At 47.1% G+C, this 20,906-nt stretch overlaps 2 protein-coding genes across 2 annotated transcripts; one reads left to right on the top strand and one right to left on the bottom strand.

Moving 5' to 3' along the window:
• Window positions 1-4,926: 4,926 nt before the first annotated feature.
• On the top strand, window positions 4,927-15,556 carry LOC122738962 (cilia- and flagella-associated protein 157-like). The gene is made up of 9 exons (XM_043980841.1): window positions 4,927-5,102; window positions 6,638-6,909; window positions 10,271-10,424; window positions 10,902-11,169; window positions 12,205-12,335; window positions 13,079-13,229; window positions 14,376-14,557; window positions 14,965-15,115; window positions 15,279-15,556. The coding sequence occupies exons 1-9, from the start codon at window positions 4,927-4,929 to the stop codon at window positions 15,459-15,461; spliced, it is 1,668 nt and encodes a 555-aa protein (XP_043836776.1). The 3' UTR covers window positions 15,462-15,556.
• Window positions 15,411-20,798, bottom strand: PTRH1 (peptidyl-tRNA hydrolase 1 homolog). Its single transcript, XM_043986636.1, has 5 exons — window positions 20,546-20,798; window positions 17,143-17,362; window positions 16,793-16,892; window positions 16,430-16,475; window positions 15,411-15,902 (listed from the first exon to the last, which is right to left on the bottom strand). Exons 1-5 carry the CDS (start codon window positions 20,651-20,653, stop codon window positions 15,711-15,713), a joined length of 666 nt encoding a protein of 221 aa, XP_043842571.1. The 5' UTR covers window positions 20,654-20,798; the 3' UTR covers window positions 15,411-15,710.
• Between the last annotated feature and the right edge of the window lie 108 nt (window positions 20,799-20,906).

The following is a 20,906-nucleotide window of genomic DNA, read 5'->3' as shown; positions in this document are numbered from 1 at the left end:
CGAATCCTGCCTCAGACACTTCCTAGCTGTGTGAACCTGGGGAAATCGCTTAACCCGTCTCAGCCTCAGTTTCCTCTTCTGTAGAATGGAGATAATAATAGCACCTACCTCCCAGGGTGATTGCAAGGATCAGATGAGATCACATTTGTAAAACGCTTTACAAACTTTGTTGTTTGTCTTTCCTTCTCAAAGAGGACCAGTGACATCAGGAGGGGGATTCTTGACTTGCAAGTGAATTGGATTTCAGTGAGGCAGAGCTGAGCAAGGTCATCAGCCTCACTCCTCCAGAGCCACCAGAGTCCAGTGGCAAGACATAGATTAGGATAACTGGAGATGATCCAGATGCAGTGGGACATTTTTGAAGCTAAGGTCATTCCCAGGTCTCAATTTGTCAGAAGCCACACCCATTCAGTGATTAAGGTGAGGTAAGAAATGAGGCAAAAGATGGGCTCGTTTGCCTACTTAAAAAAAAAAAAATTCTATCTGGGAGGGGAAGACCCTCTGGGTTTCTGACCAGAACAGAAACAATTGCTATTTGCACTCAGAGTCATCAAACAATGACCAAGTGAGGTTTGGGCTGGCACCTATTATTGGCCAATCAGTGAAAGCCAGAATGATTTGGGTTTAAGGCTTGGTCAGGTTTTTTAATTTTTATTAAATTATGAAAGTATTTTATTATTTTTCAGCTACATGTAGAGATAGTTTTCAACATTTATTTTTATAAGATTTCTAGTTTCAATTTTTTTTGGTCAGGTTTGAATCCCAATAGGCTTTATCAAAGCCTGGTTTTCCAGAACTCTGTTTCAAGGAATCACAAATGAAACCACATGGGACAAAAGAGTTAATTGTCTCAGTTCATTTTTTTTTTTGCAGGGCAGTGAGGGTTAAGTGACTTGCCCAGAGTCACACAGCTAGTAGGTATCAAGTCTCAATGGACTTTTAAAAAGAATGGGAGGGGGGCAATGAGGTTTAAGTAACTTGCCCAAGGTCACACAGCTAGTAAGTGTAAAGTGTCTGAGGTCAGATTTGAACTCAGGTCCTCCTGAATCCAGGGCCAGTGCTTTATCCACTGCACCACCTAGCTGCTGTCCCAGCTCATTTAAAAAAAAAACAAACAAACCTTAAAGCACAATTTCTTAAAGCTATTACTATTATTTGGGGAAGCTAGGTAGCATAGTGGATAGAGTACCAGGCCTGGAATTAGGGAGACCTGAGTTCAAATCTGACCTCAGATACTTACTAGTTGTGCGACCCTGGGCAAGTCACATAATGCTGTTTGCCTCCATTTCCTCATCTGTAAAATGAGTTGGAAATGGCAAACCACTCCAGTATCTTTGCCAAGAAAACCACAAATGGGGTCACAGAGAGGAACACCACTGAACAATTACTATTATTATTACTATATCTTCAAGGACCTTACAATTTACTGGGGGGCAGGGAGAACATAACATGCACATAAATGAACGAATCCAAAGTAATTTCTGGAGGAGGGGATATTGGGGGGTGGGATTTGCATGAATCACTGGGGGATCAGAAGGTGGCACCTGAACTGAACCTTGAACAATGTAAGGTCAGCCTAGAAAGTCCTGGAACTAGGCTGTGAAGGACTTTGTTTTTATTTTTAAATTGGGGGGGGCGGGGCAATGAGGGTTAAGTGACTTGCCCAGGGTCACACAGCTAGTAAGTGTCAAGAGTCTGAAGCTGGATTTGAACTCAGGTCCTTCTGAATCCAGGGCTGGTGCTTTATCCACTGTGCCACCTAGCTGCCCCATGTGAAGGACTTTAAATGCCCAGTGGAGGAATTTGAATTTAGAAGAAAGAGGGTGCCAGGAGCTTCTTGAACAAGGAAATGAGACCTGTTTTACCATTGCCAGTTTGGCATCGAAATGGACAGAGGACATAAGCACAGGAAGACCAGTCACAAGGCTTTTGCCAGTAGTCAACTGAGCAGTGAAGGGGGCCTGATCCTTGGATCTTCATAATAACCTCAGGAGGTGAACAGGGATTATCTTCCCTATTGTAGTATTGTATTGTCAATAAATAAACATTTATTAGTGAGACCCAGGAGTGCTCCTGTGGCTTTCCCAAGTTGGGTCTAGAACTCAGGATGCCTGTCTTTCAGTTCAGGCCTCTTTCCAGCATACTGAAAGGACCCTTCAAGAGGAACCCGTGGGGGACTTCTACCTGTTGTCCCTTGGGAATTTTTGCATCCAGATGTTTCCTTGCTCCTTTCTCAAGCACCTAAGAATTGGTCTTCTCCTTTCAAGCTCTTTCATCTTTATCAATCAAAGAGTCATTCCCGACAACTTCCCATAAATTAGTCCCTGTGCTAGGCACTATAGGGTAGATGGAGGAAAAGGTATAGACCTTACCCTCAAACAGTTCTCTGTCTGGTGCGGGAGAATGTATGAATGGATAGATAGAATGTATCCATGGATAGATGGATGAATAGATGGATGAATTAATTAATTAATTAAAGAAAAATATTTAAGCACTTACTATGTGGCAAGCACTATGCTAAGTGCTGATGGTACAAATGCAAGCATGATAGGCCCAGCTTTCAAACAGAGTGCCCTGTTTCAGGTGTGGGAATTCAAGTTCTATTGTGGGAAGGTGGGGTTGGGGGAAGTGAAAGGTGGCAGGGGAGCAGAGTGCAGGCAGTATGGTTTGGAGAGGAAACCTCACAGAAAAGAAAATGTATGCATGTATATAGTACTTAAAGGTTTACAAAGCGCATTTCATTTTAGGTGAAGAAACCTAAGGCTAAGAAACATTTAATATCTAGTGGCCTTTAGAAAACAACAATGCACAAGACAAGATGACGTATGATTAATGACTGAACTTTGTGGGACAGGAAGTGTTTAAAGAGGACAAGGCCTGGAATGAGAATCACTCTCTTGTGGGGCAGTATGTGCCAGCAAAACAAACTGTCATGCTTCAGAGGGTGGTTTAGAGAGATGAGATGGAGAGAACAGCTAGACTGTTGCATAGTCTAGGAGTGAAATAACAGGCTTTAACAGGCTTAAAGTGTAGAGGGGGTGAACGTGGGAATGAAGAAGATGGAATATAAGCTAAAAAAATGTCCTTTTACCTTTCTAGGCGAGTAGGGATAACAACAATCATGAAGGGGGTTGTGGGGGTTGATGCAGGGGTGTTCTCTGATGTTAGGCTAGAAGCAGTGCTATAAGGTACAAATTGGTGGCCATTTGTCCCCACCCCAAACACAAGCTGAGCTCCTTGCTCACTTTCTGGGTTCAAAGGCACTTTAGCAGGCAGACTCTAGAATGATCTCAGAAATTAACAAAAAAAATTTAACTCTCTAAACTTGAGCTCCCATTTTTCCTTATGAGCTGGCTTTTCCCACCCCCCAAACCCCCCACAAATTCATAGATTACACAAGACACTGCTAATGGTCATGTGTTTTGTTAGTAGTTTAAAATAGTTTTGAAAATAGGCATTAGAATAATGTCTAGCAGGCTGCAATGAGCATCAGAGATGATTTCTTTCCTTCCCTTTCCTCTGGCACCTTTCTTCCCCCACTTCATCAGAGGGAATGGGAAATCAGGTAAAGGAGATCGGAGCTTCCCAGTACAGCACCTGGGGAAGGGGTGGGGAGAAAGAAGCCTGTTAGGGGCTAACGCAAGTCCCCCTTTCACTGTTTGAGCAAAGCTCACAAACAGAAACCCCCCTTCCAGAAAATATGCGCTGATTCTTAGTTAGCCCTTGATAAGAGGTCTGTAAACCTCAGTGATCCTTCCTGGATGCAGATGCATTTGCTGGGCACCAAGGATGATGCATTCGCACAGGCGGCAAGGAAACATCAAAGGACAGAAACATGCTCCTCATCATAGATAAGGCTTACGTGGCCCAAGGTCTACGAACCAATCCCCTCATCCTGTTCTTTTGGCAAGAACTTCACACAGACATTCCTTTTGCTCACCTCAAGTATAAACATGTCAGACTGTCCTAATAAACTTTGCCTTTTGCCTCCACCCGAGAGCATGGGGCCCTTCCAATCCCATCCTATGTCTCTGTGTCTTTTTTCCTTAACATCTTACCTGTAGCAGCGCCGAACCTGTTCTAGCAGCTCCCCAGATCCGAAACTGTCAGAAGCCAGAGGCTGGACAGCATTAGCTCTCATTAACCAAAGCTGCTAGTTTAACTTAATCTGCCTTGGGCCCCACCACTTGGCTCCAGTCTACTCCTGGGCAAAATCTGGTGCTCTCCCCCAAATCTCTTTACTTCTACACCCGTCCACCAACAGATCTCAGGTTACACTTGGCTTTCCCCTGCCCTAGATTGTGAGAGGTAGCTCATCCACCCCAAAGCTTCCAGGCTTCACTAGATGCTTGGAAACCATCATGATATGATCTGTGGTCCTCCTCTGTCTCAATACTGTGTTGCCCCCAAAATCTTGTGCGGAAGTGCCCTTCCAGGCCACCAGAACCAAGAACCTTGGAGGCTCTCCCTAGGTGACACAGCAAGCCCTGGGTTCCAGTCTCATTTCTGACATTTATATATATACTGGCTGTGTGGACCTGAGCAAGTCATGTAAAAGATCAGAGAACTCTCTAAGATTATCAATTGCAGGACAAGTACTGACTGGCATTGGCAAAATTTTGTTACTGGCAGTTCCCTTAGACCAATGAAATCACACATCTGAGCTAAAAAAAAAAATCCTTTTAAAATTATATAGCACTTTAAGGTTCTCCAAGTCCTTTCTTTATCACAAGCCTGTGAGGTCAGGAAGGAAAAATTATTAGTAAAGCCAAGTCCAAGTCCTGGGAGATGGCTGGGCTCCTTTAAATTCATCATAGCCTGTTGCTATGTACAGTACTCCGGTAGGGGTGGGGAGCAGCTTCCTTAGCAACAGCCTGGCCTTTTAAAGGGGCAGCAGTAGTCAAAGCCTCAGGGGTCCCAGCTGCCATGGGGCCCAAAAAAGCAGGTGGGGAGAGCCCCAAAAAAGCAGGTGGGGAGGGTGGGAAAAAGAAAGGCAAGAAGGGTGCTCCACCATCGCCTAAAGCGGCAGAAGAGGTCATCACGGAGGAGATCCGCAAGTTTTATCAAATCCAGATCCAGGACCTGGAGAAGAGGATCCTTCAGTCAGTGAGCTGGGAGACCCACAAAACAGCCAGCCAGGGTTCCACACTCTGTTGGGGCAATCTCCTTGGGAGGGAAGGGCTGCCCTAGGTCCCCCTCCTGGCACTAGTGGAAAGGGCTTTGGATATGGAGCCAAGAGGCCTCCAACCAACTCTGTGACCTTGAGCAGGGCCCCATCCATAAAAATGAAGGGGCTGGTTAGGGACAGCTAGGTGGCACAATGGATAGAGCACCAGCCCTGGATTCAGGAGTACCTGAGTTCAAATCCAGCCTCAGACACTTAACACTTACTAGCTGTGTGACCCTGGGCAAGTCACTTAACCCCAATTGCCCCACCCCCCCCCAAATGAAGGGGTTGGAATAGATGGCTCCCTGGGCCCTTTCAGCTCTAACAGTCTGAAGAACAGACCAGCTCTGAGTACCAGGAAGCTGAAGTCCAGGGGGTGGGGGCAGGGGGACTGGTCGCTGTGCTTGGCTTCTGGGAGGGCTCTGGTTCAGAGTGGGAGATGGTCAGTCTGACTCCCAGGTTGCTCAACTCCTCTTTCTGAGCCCTTTCCTACCACTCAGCCCTTCTATCTCCTCTGCCTGGGCTGACTGAGCAACCCCAGCTTTCTGAAAAGCTTGATCACATTGAAGTAATGGGGACTTGATGTGTTAGCCCTCCAAAGAGGGATTTGCATCGTGCAAAGGGATGGGGGGAGGGGGGCAATGCTTAACCTAAAGAGCTAAATGGGACTCTCAAGCATCATTTAAAGACCATATATTTTGGGGAAGGATGGACTGCTTGGTGCTGTCCTCAAATACCATTGCATAAGTGGCTATTTGGGCGGGGGGCAGCTAGGTGGCACAGTGGATAAAGCACCAGCCCTGGATTCAGGAGGACCTGAGTTCAAATCCAGCCTCAGACACTTGACACTAGCTGTGTGACCCTGGGCAAGTCACAACCCCCATTGCCCCGCCTAAATGAATGAATGAATGAATGGATGAATGAATGAATGAATGGATGAATGAATGAATGAATGAATGAATGAATGAATGAATAAAAGAAGTGGCTATTTGGTATTTATGTAAATCTGATCTAGCTCAATTCTTTCCAAAAACGATTCTAAAATAGGAACTTGAAGAGCTCCATTCACTGATAGTGTCTGTTTTGTTATTAATCATAGCACAGATTTTGAGTACCCCTAATAACGCTGGACTCAGTTTATTTGCAATTTTCCCCAGAGAGATAGACACAACAGTGGTGGTTCCAGCCTTTAGACTTTCTGCTCCATGTCTTGGACCCCCCAGTCTTTTCTTTTCTTTTCTTTTCTTTTCTTTTTTGAGGCAATTGGGGTTAAGTGACTTGCCCAGGGTCACACAGCTAGTAAGTGTTAAGTGTCTGAGGCAGGATTTGAACTCAGGTCCTCCTGACTCCAGGGCTGGTGCTTTATCCACTGTACCACCTAGCTGCCCCCACCCCAGGCTTTTCTCAGCCAGCTCTGGGTAGGCCATCCAATCTAGCCCCCCTAAAATGTCTGACCCTTCACTACCCTAGGTATCAAAAGAAGTGGGACGAGATGGCAGTGAAAGATAAACTCTTCCGGGCTAAGTTTGAACAGCTGGCTCAAAATAAAAAGGAGATTGTCTCCTTCCTCAAATGTTCCCTCAACCAGCGAGTGTTTGAGATTACAGACCTCAATGAACAGCTGCAGGGCCTGCAGATCTCCAAGGAGATGGAGAAGGATGCCTTCGAATCTCAGCTGGCCCAGGTGTACCATGAGTTCCAGGAGAGCAAAGACCAGCTCGTCTCGGAGAATGTCTTATTGGGTAAGGGAAGGGCCCAAATCAATGAGTACATCAATACATCTTTACTGAGCACCATTCATGTGCCAAACCCTGACTAGGCTATACTCTGGAGGAGAAAGGAGGAAGAAGAGACAGTGTTGGTGCCTACGTTTTGGTGAGCTTACAGTCTAGGTGGGGAGATAAGATGTGGCTGTATTGTACTGACCAGGCAAGGTGACTTAGAAGATAATGGAACTGATTATTTAACAAGCTGATCAGAATCTAGGCACCCCAGAGAGTGTCTTTCTTTCTTCCTTCCTTTCTTTCTTTCTTTCTTTCTTTCTTTCTTTCTTTCTTTCTTTCTTTCTTTCTTTCTTTCTTTCTTTCTTTCTTTCTTTCTTTCCTTCCTTCCTTCCTTCCTTCCTTCCTTCCTTCCTTCCTTCCTTCCTTCTTAGCTCTAGTAAAGCTGTTAAGACAAATGCAGAGCTCTGAAATCAGATGAAAGAAAAGTCACTTCCAGCTGGGAGAGATGAGGAAGTTTTATTGAGGAGGCGGCAATTGTGTACATACTCTGTATTCTGTATATATACAGAATACATTTGATAGAACCTTGGAAGGAGGTTAAGATGTCATGAAGGGAGGGGCAGCTAGATGGTGCAGTGGATAGAGCACCGGCCCTGGATTCAGGAGTACCTAAATTCAAATCTGGCCTCAGACACTTAACACTTACTAGCTGTGTGACCATGGGCAAGTCACTTAACCCCAATTGCCTTACTAAAAAAAAAAAAAAAAAGATGTCATGAAGGGGAAAATGGGGTTGGGTGAAGCCATACTGTATAGAGGGAGAAAGATGAATAAATAAGAAAGACAGAAACATAGGACATGTTTAGGGGCCAGCAACTGTCTACTTTGGCTGGAACATAAAGTATATGAGGAGAGGGAGTGTAAATGAGGACTAGAAATGTATTGTGTTAGGCCTTGAATGTCAGATTATAGACTCAGTAGGCAGTGGAAAGTCGTTGAGGGCCTTTGAATTAAGGAGTATGTGGTAAGACCTATAGGCATTCCAAAGAAGCAGCCTTTGCTCAAAACATGTCTGGAATCCTGTTTGGGAGCTGCCATTAAAAGCCAGTTTATGAGTCAGAAAATGAGCTTTAATGATTCAAGTCACACCTTATTTGTGACCCAGCTCAGTCGCCCACATTCATCACCAGACTTGGCTATGAATGACTTGTGACTGACTCCAAAAATCAAATCTACGAGGAAGCTCATTATGTTCCCCTTCTGCTCAAGAATCAGGAAAGCAAAGGCAGAGTGTGGTGTTCTTTCTTCAGATGCAGATGTTAGATCTGAAGGCCCCATTAGACTACAGGTGCAGTCATTTCAGTAAAAAACCAAACTCAGCGCTATGTGAAGTTTTGTTTGTAAGGGAAGGCAGTTGTGGAGTTGAGAAGACCCAGGTTTAAATGGAACCTCTGACACTTACTGGTCGTGTAACCATAGTCTCTCAGAGGTTCAATTTCCTCACCTATGAAATGGGACTAATGGATTAGTTCCTACCCTACAGGATTGTTGTGAGGCTCAAATGAGAAAGCATTAGTTATTATTAGACAAGAGTGAACTCTCTTCCAACTTTCCCCTGGTACTTTGTCTATATCTCCTTATGCCCTCTGCCCTTCTCAGCTCCATCTGGTCTCGTGCCTCTTTGTTTAACTGTTGCTCTCTCAGATAGCTGACTGCCTCTTCAAAGGCAGGAACCATGTTGGGTTTTTTTAATCTTTTTTTCCCCAGTTCCTAAGATATTTGATTTGATAGTATGTTTTTTTTTTCCTCTCGAGGAGGTAGAGGGGACAGACTTGTCAAGGGAACAATCAGTCAGGAAACATTTATTAAGCACCTACTATGGGCCAGGCACTGGAGATATAAAGACAGAAATGAGATAGTTCCTGCCCTCAGGGAGTTTACATCCTAACGGGGAGACCGTGTGTATATATACAGAATACAGAGTATGTACACAATTGCCAAGGTAGTTTTGGGAGGGAGGGAAGGGGCCTATAGCTGGGGTGGGGAAATGTTTCCCATAGAAGATGGCACAGAAGCGGAATGGAGGAACTCCTTGTATGGAAACTCCCTCTGCCTACAGCTCATTTGTAATTTAATAGTGTTAAGGAGGTGCCCAGGAGCACTGGCCATTCACCATCACACAGCTAGTATGGGCTTGAGCTCAGGTATTCTTGGCTCCAAGGCTGGCCCTATCCACTATGCTGAGCTACTGCCCATCCTGTACACAGAAGGGGCTTAATACATGGATTGATGTGTTAGTGGAAAGGATACCGTTATGCCACCATTGAGGTTATTTAAAAAGAACAGACCACAGGGTTTGAAGGTCATTCCCAAAGAGACATTTCCAAAATGCCTTGAGCAATGACAGAATCATTGGCATCAATGTCCAGTCTTCCAAAGGGACAGCTTTGAAGGAGAATAGCACCCCTTTGGATATCTAAGTTACAGTCTGTTGAACGATAATTCTTACGATCATGTAGTTGTGCTTTACCTAAATAAATGCTCTAGGATTTCCTTCAAGGGAGACATCAGTGTGCCATGGAAAAAACAGGGAGGCCTATGTGGGAAGAGGTGGGATTTGAAGTGGATCTTTAAAAATGAAATAAAGGGGACAGCTAGGTGGTGCAGTGGATAAAGCACCCACCCTGAATTCAGGAGGACCTGAGTTCAAATCCAGCCTCAGACTCTTGATACTTACTAGCTGTGTAACCCTGGGCAAGTCACTTAACCCTCACTACCCTACAGGAAAAAAAAAGAAAAGAAAAAGAATGATCCAGAAAAATGAAATAAGTGGAAGGAAGGAGAGAGGGTGATGCAGGAGGAGGGCCCAAGAGCAATGGAGAGAACCGTTGTAGAACAATATAGGGAGGCAGCCTAGGTTAGAGGAAAGCACTGTAGGGGCATGAAGTCAGTGGATCCGACTTCAAATGATGTCTCTGACATTTACTAGCTGTACATGGAGAATCCACTTCAATTCTCTGTTAGTTTCCTCACAAGCAAAATGGAGATATTACTTAAATTTCCTTCACTACAAGATTCTTGTGGGCAGAGCACTTTGTAACCCTTGAAATGCTCCATAAATGAGAGTTATTACCAACAAGGAGAATGATGAGCCAAGGAGAGCAGAGGATGCGTTGTAGCAGAGCTGTGGGAAGTAAGCTTGGATCCTTAAGATGCATGTGACAAAAGAGCTGGAGTGGAGGGGGGAGAGACAAGAGGTGGGGGCTGGGAACATCCATCTAGAGGCAGAACACTGTACACCCTTCTCAAGCCACCTAGGCCTGCTGAAGTCCTTTGGGAGTGTTGAGGGTCTGCTGACTCACTAGACTTCTCTGGACAGGGGGGAAGCTGGCCGCCCTTGATGAGTACCGGGTCCAGAAGGAAGAGCTCATGGCCAAGTTTGCTGTGCTGGAAGAACAACTGAAGAAGGAACAGGAGGAGTACAAGGACTGGATTTACACCCTGGAGAAGAATGCTGTGTTAGACAAAGACAGGTCTGGGCTCCTTACTACCCAGCCCCTCCCCCACCCTGTAGGATCTAGGGAGGGCACCGAGGTAAGGGATCACAGGGTCTCCTGGGGATCCAAGAGTCTGAATTCATTCATTCAGACTTGAGGTCTGTGTTCCTCAGCTCAGAAGTAATTCTCTCTGAGTTATGTATTACCACCTTTATTAACTGTTTGACATTGTACAAGTCACTTCTCCTCTCTTGGCCTCAGTTTCCTCCTCTGTAAAAGGAGGGAGTGGGACTAGATCTCCAAGGCTCCTTCCAGCTCTGCTGAAGTACGATTCCATCCTTCCACGTCCAGTTTATAAAGCGAAACACTGGGGGTGGGGGTGGGGGTGGGGGCAGGTCTGAGCAAGGGATCCAAGATCAGGGAATGTGGTTTGGAAGAGGGAGGGTATTGGAGACTGCTTTCTGGGGAGATCTAGCACTCTGAACCCCAGGAGGACTCCCCCCCAAACCCCAGACTGAAAAAGGAAATAGTCCAGCGAGTGAATAAGGTGGCAATCGAGTTTCGCAAGGTGTCCGCTCTCCAGATGTCAGAGACAACAAGGAAGGTAATCCAAGAGAACATGGCAGTGACTAAAGAGCTGGCCAAAGTGTCCAACCAAAGCCTACAGCTGTACACTGAGAATGAGGAGCTGAAGGGGGTCACGGCGGAGATGGCCAAACAGCTGGACTTGCTGGAGAGCAACAAGAAGATGATGTCTAATAACAGGATGAATCGCCTCAAGGTAACATCTGGCCGGGCAGAGGTTGCCCTGGCCTGGGGGCTTGGGAGCCAGGGACCCAGTCACACCCTGGATTTGAATTCATCCCATGTAGAAATGGGAAGATTGTGTGTGGGGAGGGTGAATGGCAGGGAGTGGAAACTATTTTGGGGAACAGACAAACATTCCCCCTCTCCTCCCTTCCCTCATGGCTTATTTCTTCCTGAAAACCGCAGTGGGTGGGGGTGGAGCAGGGAATTTCACCTATTTTTTCTTGGATTTTTCTGGACCTTCACAATTCTAAATGTATTAGGCATGATCATTTTCTGTGGGTCCTGTCGAAGAGGGAGTAGGGGAGCTGTCCAATAAAGATGAGGGGACAGGCAGCGAGCTGTGTGTGGTAGTCTTAGAAAGAAGCAGTTCTAGCCCACCCTTCATTAGCTCCAGCCTCTTCACTCTTCCCCCTTCCTCTTGAATAAAAATGGGAGAGGGGGCAGCTAGGTGGAGTAGTAGATAAGAGCACCAGCCCTGAAGTCAGGAGTACCTGAGTTCAAATTCAGGCTCAGACAGATAACACTTACCAACTGTGTGACCTTGGGCAAGTCACTTAACCCCAACTGCCTCACCCCCACCCCAAAAAAAGAAAAAGACAAGAAAAAAAGGAGAGGGAGGGAAGGCAAACCAAAACTTCCCCACAGCAGGGAACCCACCTGGAGAAACACAGGGTCTGAGGGTACAGGGTAGGAATGGGGTGGCCTGCAAGAACCTTTGGGGGAAGAGTGGCAGCCTTTTCCCATTGGTCTGTATGTCACCCATAAAGTCCATCATGATACCTTCCCTCTCCCAACTGACTTGGCAGCTAGGGAATGCAGTGGTTAGAGCACTGGACTTGGAGTCAGGAAGACTGTGGGTTCCAATTCTGCCTTAAATACTTACTGTAACTAACCATGGGCAAGTCATTTAACCCCTGCCTCGATTTCCTCATCTTTATGTATCTGTATATATAGTATAAACCTTAAAGCACTACGGAAATGGTAGTTTTTGTTATTATCACCCCAGGTGATATGGTTTCTGGCTGAAAAGTGTGAAGAACAGCAGCACAGAATGGAAGAAGCTGAAAAGATAAGGGCTGTGTTGGAGCAGTTAGAGATGGCTTTCCAGCAGTTACAGCAGGACAACCATGATCTGAGGTAGGCCATCCTCAGCCAAGAGGCCTGGTCTGTTGAAAATTCAACCTGGACTGTGTGACCCTGGGCAAGTCACTTAACCCCAATTGCCTCACCAAAAAAAAAAAAGAAAGAAAGAAAGAAAATTCAACCTGGAGACTTAGGCACTTCACAGCTGAAGCCAGAGTTCCAGATCTGCCCAGCCGGGATACTGACCAAGTGAGGATGCTGCAAATCACTGCAGAAGGCTGTGCATGTCCTAGGACATGTTTGTTAAATTAACACTGAGGCTGGAAGCCAGGGGCCTGTGGTTCTAACCCTGGCTCTCTCTTGTCACCTTTCTGGTCCTCAGTTCCTGCATCTGTAAAATGGAGATGACACCTGAGAGCAGGTAGCCTGCCCAAATGGCTTCCTGAGGCTCGGTTTCCTCTCAAAGACCAGAGATTAGAAAAAGATTACTTGGTTCTGGGGCAGCTGGGTGGCGCAGTGGATAGAGCACCGGCCCTGGATTCAGGAGGACCTGAGTTCAAATCGGGCCTCAGACACTTGATACTTATTAGCTGTGTGACCCTGGGCAAGTCACTTAACCCCAATTGCCTCACCAAAAAAAAAAAAAAGATTGCCTGGTTCTTAGAGGTGCCATCCAAGCAATTCCAGAATAATACAGTCCTGCTCATGGCCTTCCTCCTTCATGTCTAGACTGGAGGGGGACAGATTGGGGAAGAGGGTAAGGAGCACCCCATGATCCCTCATCCGGTCCTCCCCAGGAATGATATGGAGGACCTAAAGACGAAGCTCAAGCACAACCAAGTGGAAGCAAAGAAACTGAGTGAGGAGCTGGAGAAGGAGCAGAAGCGGAGGCGCGATGTGGAACAAGTGTTGGCCCAAGCCAGGTTCCTACTTCGGGATCTGCTGTCGGTGAGGCCTTCCTGCAAGGGACAGTGCCCCTAGCCACAGGCTAGTGGCCATGAGGGGGCGCTCTTCTATTGAGAACAATGGATAAAATAAGGCTTCCTACCTCTTGGCAGAGAGATTACAGAAATGGTGTCAAACTCAAATAGAAACAGATTCCTGCTGGCTACATTTCTACCTAGAAAATCACAAACCAATATTATGTTGCCTTGTATGTTTATTTTATTAAACATTTCCCAGTTACATTTTACTTTGGTTCACTGAGTCAGGATGACACTTCCTAGACTGTAGGTGCGGGATGAGATAGCCAATGAACAGATGTTTTGCTTGCTTGATTTATTTGTATTTATTTGTATAAGGGAGGGCTTTTATTTGGAGGGGGGGTAATGCGAAAAGTATTAATGGAACTTTTTTTTTTAAATGTAGAAAGAAGGAAATTCAGAAGGAAACTTCAGACAATTAGGGCACATTGGAACATGTTAAATCTGAAACATGAATTTTAAAAGTTTTTCTCATATTGGAAATCTGCGGTTTCCTTTGCAGTCCTCTTCTTTTTTCCTTATGGAGACACATTTGTGTTTGTTGATGTGTGGCAAGTTCATCATAATAAAAAGCAAGTTTTTGGTTTTGGCAATGTAATAAAGCAGCTCCTGATACTTTGCCAGCTCCTGAGCTGTAAGAACCTATCAGAGATGAGCAGAGCCTGGAGGACCTGGGGCACATAGGCCATGTATAAAGATCCTTACATGGACAAGGCCCCACTTAACCTACAGCCTCATTTTACATTCATTTATTTCCAATAAACAGGGTACATTGGTAGAAGTTCCTGGAGGAAATGCAAAGTTTATAAGCTTCAGAGAGATGAAGTGGCTGTTCTGGGCCAAGGGCTCGTTAATCAGGCCAGACACTTTTATACTCTGTCTATGCCAAGCTGCTTCTCTGAATTTAGGATTTCTCACTTCACAAAAGGATTCACTACAAATTGTCTTTCAATATAGGACTCAGCAAAAATGTGTTTTTTGTGTTCTTGAAAGTCAGCACGCGAGCAAGCGAGAGAGAGAGAGAGAGAGAGAGAGAGAGAGAGAGAGAAAGAGAAGGCACAACATAAGCAGGCTCTGACTTCCTCTTGCACCTTTCATTTGCCTCCCCCAGATGCAGCCTGAGCATGCTGAGGAGGGTCAGTTTAATGTGCTCTTCCAGATGGAACAGAAGGAGATGCTGCACCAGCTGATGTCCATGCTGAGCCACGCTGTGGTCCTGGGGCCACATGTGGCTCAGTTCATCAGAGTCCAACAAAAAGCTCCCCGTCTTTCCATAAATACACTACGGGAGAGGTGAGCAGTGACTGATAGTATTATTAACAATAATTCACATTTGTATTGTGCAATGAGGTTTGCCCAAGTGCTTTATCCAAAATTCAGAGGTGGGTAGTCTAAGTATTATTATTACCCCATTTTACAGATGAGGAAATTGAGTCCCTAAAAGACTGAATGACTTACCCATAGTCATACATCTAGTAAGTGTCTGAGGCAGGATTTGAACCCAGGTTAGTCTCTGGACTCCAAGTCCTGTGTTATAATCACTGCACCGCGCTGTTCCTCCTAGTCTGGGGATGGAGTGATGCTGGGAAATCTTCACGGGAGAGGGACTCTTAATGGCCCTTAAAGGATGCCAATGGGGGTGGAGGGAGGGGTGCTGTTCCTTTGCTGGATGTCATGACTCTGACTTGTTGCCCTCTCAGATGTGAGACCGTCAAGCCCTTCCATCAACTGACCAACAGCATGCCATACAGGTTGTCGGGCCTGAGCACAGTGTTCCGACCAACCCATATACCCTTCAACCCCAAAGATATTCAAATACTGTCCCAAACTACTCGGCTCAGAAATTTCAAGGTATCTACTACTCCTGAGGCTCTGAGGGGGGAAGCGGGAGGGAAGTGGGTGGTGGAGACGGGGAAGGCCCTGCCGGCTGCGGGTGAGGATCGGGAGGGGAGAGAGGGAGGGAAGCGAGGAGAAGGCGGTTCAGACAGGGGCTCCCTGCACTTCCTTTTCTTAGGTCTCCTTTCCAAACTCCTTTAGACGGTTCACACTGCCTGCTATCGCCTTGAAGAAGAGACAGCTCTTTCCTGCCTCCTCTGTGCCCTCAGACCCTACAGAGAAGGAAACAGAGGAGGAAGGGCAAGCTTCATCCTTGGAAGACAAACCTTTATTCCCTGGGCAGGGACAGGAGAGTAATTAAATGTCCCATAAATTAGTGATTACACAGGTGTGGGCAGGTCTCATGTTGGGGGAGGGGGGGAGTGTGACAATGTGAGTCGGCTGAACCCAGGGTCATCTTCCTCACTGCACTTTAAAGGCTCTCCCCAGGGGGCTGGAAGGCCAAGGCTGTGTGCTACTCCAGCAAGGCAAGGAGAGGCTGCCTGTACCCATTGCAGGGGAACAGTCCTTTATGAGTCATGTCCTGGCCCACCGTGGTGGGTCTGTCACGTCAGGAGGGGCTTGCACACGTGGCTCCTGCCAGGCTCCGCTGGTGGATGTGGCTGAGAAGCAGCTCCGTTGCCTGCTCCAGAAGCTGGGGCAACCGTTCCTGCTCAGCTGCTGTGAACCTGTCCAACACATACCGCTCCACGGCCCCTGGGTGGCTGGGTCGCCCGATGCCTACTCGGAGCCGGGGCATGACCTGTGTGGATTGGAGGGGTGAGTGGCACTGGCCTGGCAGGAGAGGCATCCTCCCACCTGGCACAGAAGGCAATGCTTATTATAGCCTCCTGCCTAACCCCCTGCTCTCTACCTTGAAGCCCCTACCAGGTAGCACTGCACAGTGGTGTCAGGAGCCCCTCCAGGTAGGCTGAAGGATGGGGCACAGAAGGGGTGGAAGGCCCACGGCTTTAGGGGTGAAGCAAACAGAAGAGCAGCCCTTTGGGGGGTTGGGGGGAATAGTGCTGCAGTGGTGGGCTGCTCCTATCCTCTCCTCTCCTGCACAGTCCCAGGCCAGGCCAGTCCTGGTGAATCAGGATGCAGCACAGGAGGGACCAAAGCACAGTTCCATGCATGGGAGGACAGCAAGGCCAGGACAGAGGCTGTCACTGGGTCCCTTCAAAAACCTCCCCTCAGTACTAAGGTCCCGGAGCACGGGGAGTGATGGGGCACACAGGCTCCAGTAGAGAGCATGAGACCTGGGGAAAGCCCCTAGCAGGGAAGACTTACATTTGAATTGAGACAGCTGATACAGGATCGCACCCCGTTGTGACCTCTTTCAAGACAAAACCCAGAAAAGACAAGTGTCAGAGATTCATCATAGGCTTGCCCAGAAACTGCAGAATGACAGAGCTAAGGGAAAGAGGGGGAAGATAAGGAGACTCAACCACAGCACAACTTCCTCCATGACATTACAAAGGACACACAGGCTTCATGCCTTCTCTTCCCAACATCTCCAAGAGGGAAACAAAGTAGTGATTAGCATACTCATTTTACAGATGGGAAAATTGGGGTTAACACTCCCAGGGCCAAGTATTTCCTTCCTTGGCCCCAAGGTGAGAATCTTTTGGGGGTGGACCCTGGCTCCCTCACCTTGCACTGCCCCCCAACTTCATGGCTAGCTTCCCCAGCGGCTTGTCCAGTTCATCATGCACCAGGTATATGTCTTCGGCCGCCAGCTGATACATCTTGGCTTCCCAGAGAAACAAGAGTAAGATGGATAAGGGAGGGTACAGAGATCCAGGATTCACTATACCCCCTGCACAATCGAGGTAAAATAATCCAGCACTCACTAGGCTCTGCCATGAAGTTATCTCTAGGGAGAAACCCAGCATCTAGTGAGTGTTTAGGGGACAGAAGCCAGGGAACCAGACCCAAGTGCCAGCAACCCCTCCTCCCCAATGCTGAATAGGGGGCAGCCCTACTCATCGCTGATCTCTCACCAGCCTGGGCCACACTGTGCCCATTGACATTCATGAATTGGCGGGGTTTGAGAAGCACCAATTCGGCCTCTCCCAGGCAGGCGATGGCCACATCTGCGCAGCACTGCCGCTGCCTCTTCCACTGGTCAGCCACATTCAGGTGCTTGGCCAGCTGGTTCAGGACAGCCATGCCCACACTGTGCCGTGTGCCCTGCAACCTGTAGTTGCCCAGACCGGCCACCTGTGGGTCAAAGAAGAACTGGGCTACCCTCTGCTTCCTTACTCCACATCCAGTTTCTCTTGAACTCCCAGCATTTGAGTCTCCTCCCACCCCTCTGCTGAAACTGTTCTAAGGTTACCACTGATCTAATCACCAAATCCAAAGGCTTTCTTTCCCCTCCCAAGCCTCACTTACCTAGATCTCTCCCTTCTGATTTCTTCTGATGCCGTTGACCAGCCCCATTGCTCTAGTGCCAAAAAGCCTGTTGATTTTACCTGGGTAACATTTATGTCCCCATCTCTCCTCTGACACTGCTATCTCATCAGCTCTCACCTGAAGCAGGTTGACCTCCTTGCCTCAGTGTCTCCCTACTCCTATTCAGCCTCCATTTAGCTGTCAAATTCATTTTCCTAAAGAACATCTGACTATGTCACCTCCCTATTCAACAAACTCTAGTGGCTCACTCTCATCTTCAGTGTGGAATATCAAAATCCTGTCTGGCATTCAAAGCCCTTCTCAACCGGGGCCCCCCCTCCCCTTCCAGTCTTCACACTCCTTACTCCCCTCAGAGTACTCTGCTGATCCAGTGCCAATGGCCTTCTTGCTGCTCCTCCCACAAGACACTCCCACCTCCCTAGCACTGGGATGCTCTGTCTCCTCATCTCAGCTTCCTGGCTTTCCTGACTTCTGTCAAGTCTGAGCTAAAGTTCCATCTATGAGAAGCCTTTCCTGATGCCCTTCTCGTTAATAAACACACATACATATATATTGTGTGTATGTATATGTGAATGTGCATGCATGTATATCTGTATGCATACATGTAGGGTGTGTATATGCATGTATGTACACATGTTTGCATACATGTGTGTTGGTTGTACATGGTTGTTTTCAGGCCAGCTCCCGACTGTGAGTTCCCTGAGATCAGGTTGTCTCTTGCTTTCTCTTCACCAGGCACCTAGCACAGTGTCCGGGCACATAGCAGATGCTTAACAAGTGCTTACTGAGTGCCTATCTGCTTCAAGCATCACACTCTCCTGGGTCTTCCTCTAGTCTCTCTAACTGTTCCTGTTCCTCCTCCTTGTCCTCCCAGAAAGTTTCTTATGCTCTTCCTACATTCCTAATATGAGCATTCCCCAAGGTGGGGGACCCTCTATCTTTATACTTCCTTCACAATTTGCTCTGGTGACAGCTCCAACCCCCACCTCTACGAAGATAATTCCCCAATCTGTGCCTCCAACCCTGACCTCTCTCTCAAGCTCTCTCTTTGAGCACCGCTAAATCCCTCCAGCTCATCTCCAGCTGGATGTCCCAATGGCACCTCAAATCCAACATCTCCAGAAATGGCCTCATTTCATCTTTTCCCCCAAACCCAGGACTTCACTTGATGGCATCAGCAGCACCACTCAGCCCGCCATTCGTAACCTTTGGGCTTCTCTTTGACTCTGACCTTTCACAAGTAATCAGTTAATAGGCTCTGTTGAGAACTTCTCCCAAGCATCTGGGGAAGTAATTTTTTTTCTATTCCTATTGGTATCACTGTAGCACAGACAGATCCTTATCACCACCTGCCTGGACTATCACAGCAGTTTCTAGTCTGTCTCTCTGCTCCAATCTATCCTATTTAACATGGCCCAAATCATCTTTCCCACCCAGAGATTTGTTCTGATCCATTTTCTGCTCAAAAATCTTCAGTGGTTCTCTATTAAGTGGATACTTAAACTCTTAAATACCTACCTAGTATTCAAGAACCTTAACAACCAGCATTATCCTCCCTTTCTTGCCTCATCTCATTTTTCTCCTCTCTTTCATATCCAGTTAAAAAAAATACTCTGGCCCACATCCTCTGTTGTCTCAAAGTTGTTGCTTAACCCATCCCTCATTCCTGGAATATCATCCCTCCCTCTCTTCACCTGTTAGGACTCTTTGTGTATGTGTGTGTGTGTGTGTGTGTGTGTGTGTGTGAATTGGGGTTAAGTGACTTACCCAGGGTCACACAGCTAGTAAGTGTTAAGTGTCTGAGGCCGAATTTGAACTCAGGTCCTCCTGAATCCAGGGCCAGTGCTCTATCCACCTAGCTGCCCCAGGACTCTTTTTCTTTTAACTTAAGTGAAACCTTCTTGAAGCTGACAATGAGCCTCGGACTTCACAAAACACTGTTACTCTTTAATAATGTTATACTATTAGATATTATAGCTACAATATATACTATTACATGAGATATAGGCTTATGGGGGCAGCCCTACCAAAAAAAGAAAAAAGAAATATAGGCTTGTAACCTATCCTAGTGGGCTGCTCTAAATTCCTTTAGGGCAGAGGTCCTTGACCTTTTATGCTGTCTCGAATTCCTTTGGTGAAGCTTATGGCCTTCTCATGATTTTTTAATTGAGATAAATGCCAAATTTCAATTAGAGGTTAGTGAAATTATCACTTTATTTGTTATTTTTTCTTGTGTTTTTTTCCTTTTGCTCTGATTCTTCTTAACATGACTCATATGGAAACATGTATAACATGATCGTATGTAGATAGATGTGTATGTATATGTGTGTATACATACACACATACATATATAAAACCTATATCTGATTGGGGGAGTGGGGAAGAAAGGAGAAAAATTTGGAACTCAAAATCTGACAAAAATGAATGTTGAAAACAATCTTCACATGTAATTGGAAAATAAAATAAAATACTACCTAGAGGTTAGTCAAATTAAAGCTATCTTTTTCCCCCCATCCAAATTCACTCATCCCCTGAAATCCACCTCCCTGCTCTGGGGCAAGGACATACCTCACCTAAACTTTGTAACTCCCCTAGCACATTAGACAACTCACTTCAGGAATGTGGGACCCAAGAAGCCTCCTCTCTAATCCTCCTTCCCCCATCCCCAGGGTGGAAGAGTAGGTAAAAAAAGTGGAGTTAGAGGACCGGGATCTGCAATTGACAAGGACTACTAGTGAACCTTTAGGCCTGTCCCCGGATTTAGGGGGGCGGGGGCTGTTTCCTTAACTGTGCAGCGAACTGTCGAATCCCTTCCAGTTCTCCCTACGGTGCTCCAGCCACATGGTGATGTGGCCCTGGGATCGCAGGCTCCCGGCCAGGGGAAGTTCAGGGACTAGGGGTTCCCTTTAACTGCACCCCTCCTCCTGTACCCCTCAGCCCCATCTCCCTCCAGCCGCGGAAGCTTTCCGCCCTGCCCCGCACACTTACCAGCCACCTCTTCCCGGGAGGCCGCGGTTCGTGGTCAGCTCGGCTCATGCCCCGGCTCAGCCGGCTCCACAAGAGCCCGAGCCCGAGCCCTAGCCCGGAGCGAGTCATGTCTTCCTCTTCCACCTCCTCCTCTTACTCAGAGGCGGCCCCCATTCAGCATGAGGGTCCCGCCCCTCGACGTCAGCGTAGCGTCCAACCAATTACGGCCTCGCCCCGTTTCTCTCACAAGGGATGAGCCAGCCTCCTAACCAGACAGTCCAGAGGGATAGGGGGCAGTGCCTGCGCACTGTTCTCGTCGGGTCTGGCGCGCGCCGCTAGTCTCCTGCGGGGTGTGTGATTTGGGAAGGCCGAAGCGGTGGAA

This window comes from Dromiciops gliroides, chromosome 2, assembly GCF_019393635.1.
Source record: "Dromiciops gliroides isolate mDroGli1 chromosome 2, mDroGli1.pri, whole genome shotgun sequence".
NCBI classification, from domain to species: Eukaryota; Metazoa; Chordata; class Mammalia; order Microbiotheria; family Microbiotheriidae; genus Dromiciops; species Dromiciops gliroides.
This window is presented reverse-complemented; position numbering and strand designations above follow the sequence as displayed.

Bases quoted from the DNA above. Each gene is read 5' to 3' on its own strand.
- LOC122738962 (XM_043980841.1), top strand. From the start codon at position 4,927: ATGGGGCCCAAAAAAGCAGGTGGGGAGAGCCCCAAAAAAGCAGGTGGG. The intron at 11,170-12,204 runs GTAACATCTGGC...TTATCACCCCAG, and splicing joins ACAGGATGAATCGCCTCAAG to GTGATATGGTTTCTGGCTGA. The intron at 15,116-15,278 runs GTATCTACTACT...TCCTTTTCTTAG, and splicing joins CTCGGCTCAGAAATTTCAAG to GTCTCCTTTCCAAACTCCTT.
- PTRH1 (XM_043986636.1), bottom strand. From the start codon at position 20,653: ATGACTCGCTCCGGGCTAGGGCTCGGGCTCGGGCTCTTGTGGAGCCGG. The intron at 17,363-20,545 runs GTAAGTGTGCGG...TTTGACCCACAG, and splicing joins CTCCCGGGAAGAGGTGGCTG to GTGGCCGGTCTGGGCAACTA. The intron at 16,893-17,142 runs GTGAGAGATCAG...TTCTCTGGGAAG, and splicing joins GCACAGTGTGGCCCAGGCTG to CCAAGATGTATCAGCTGGCG.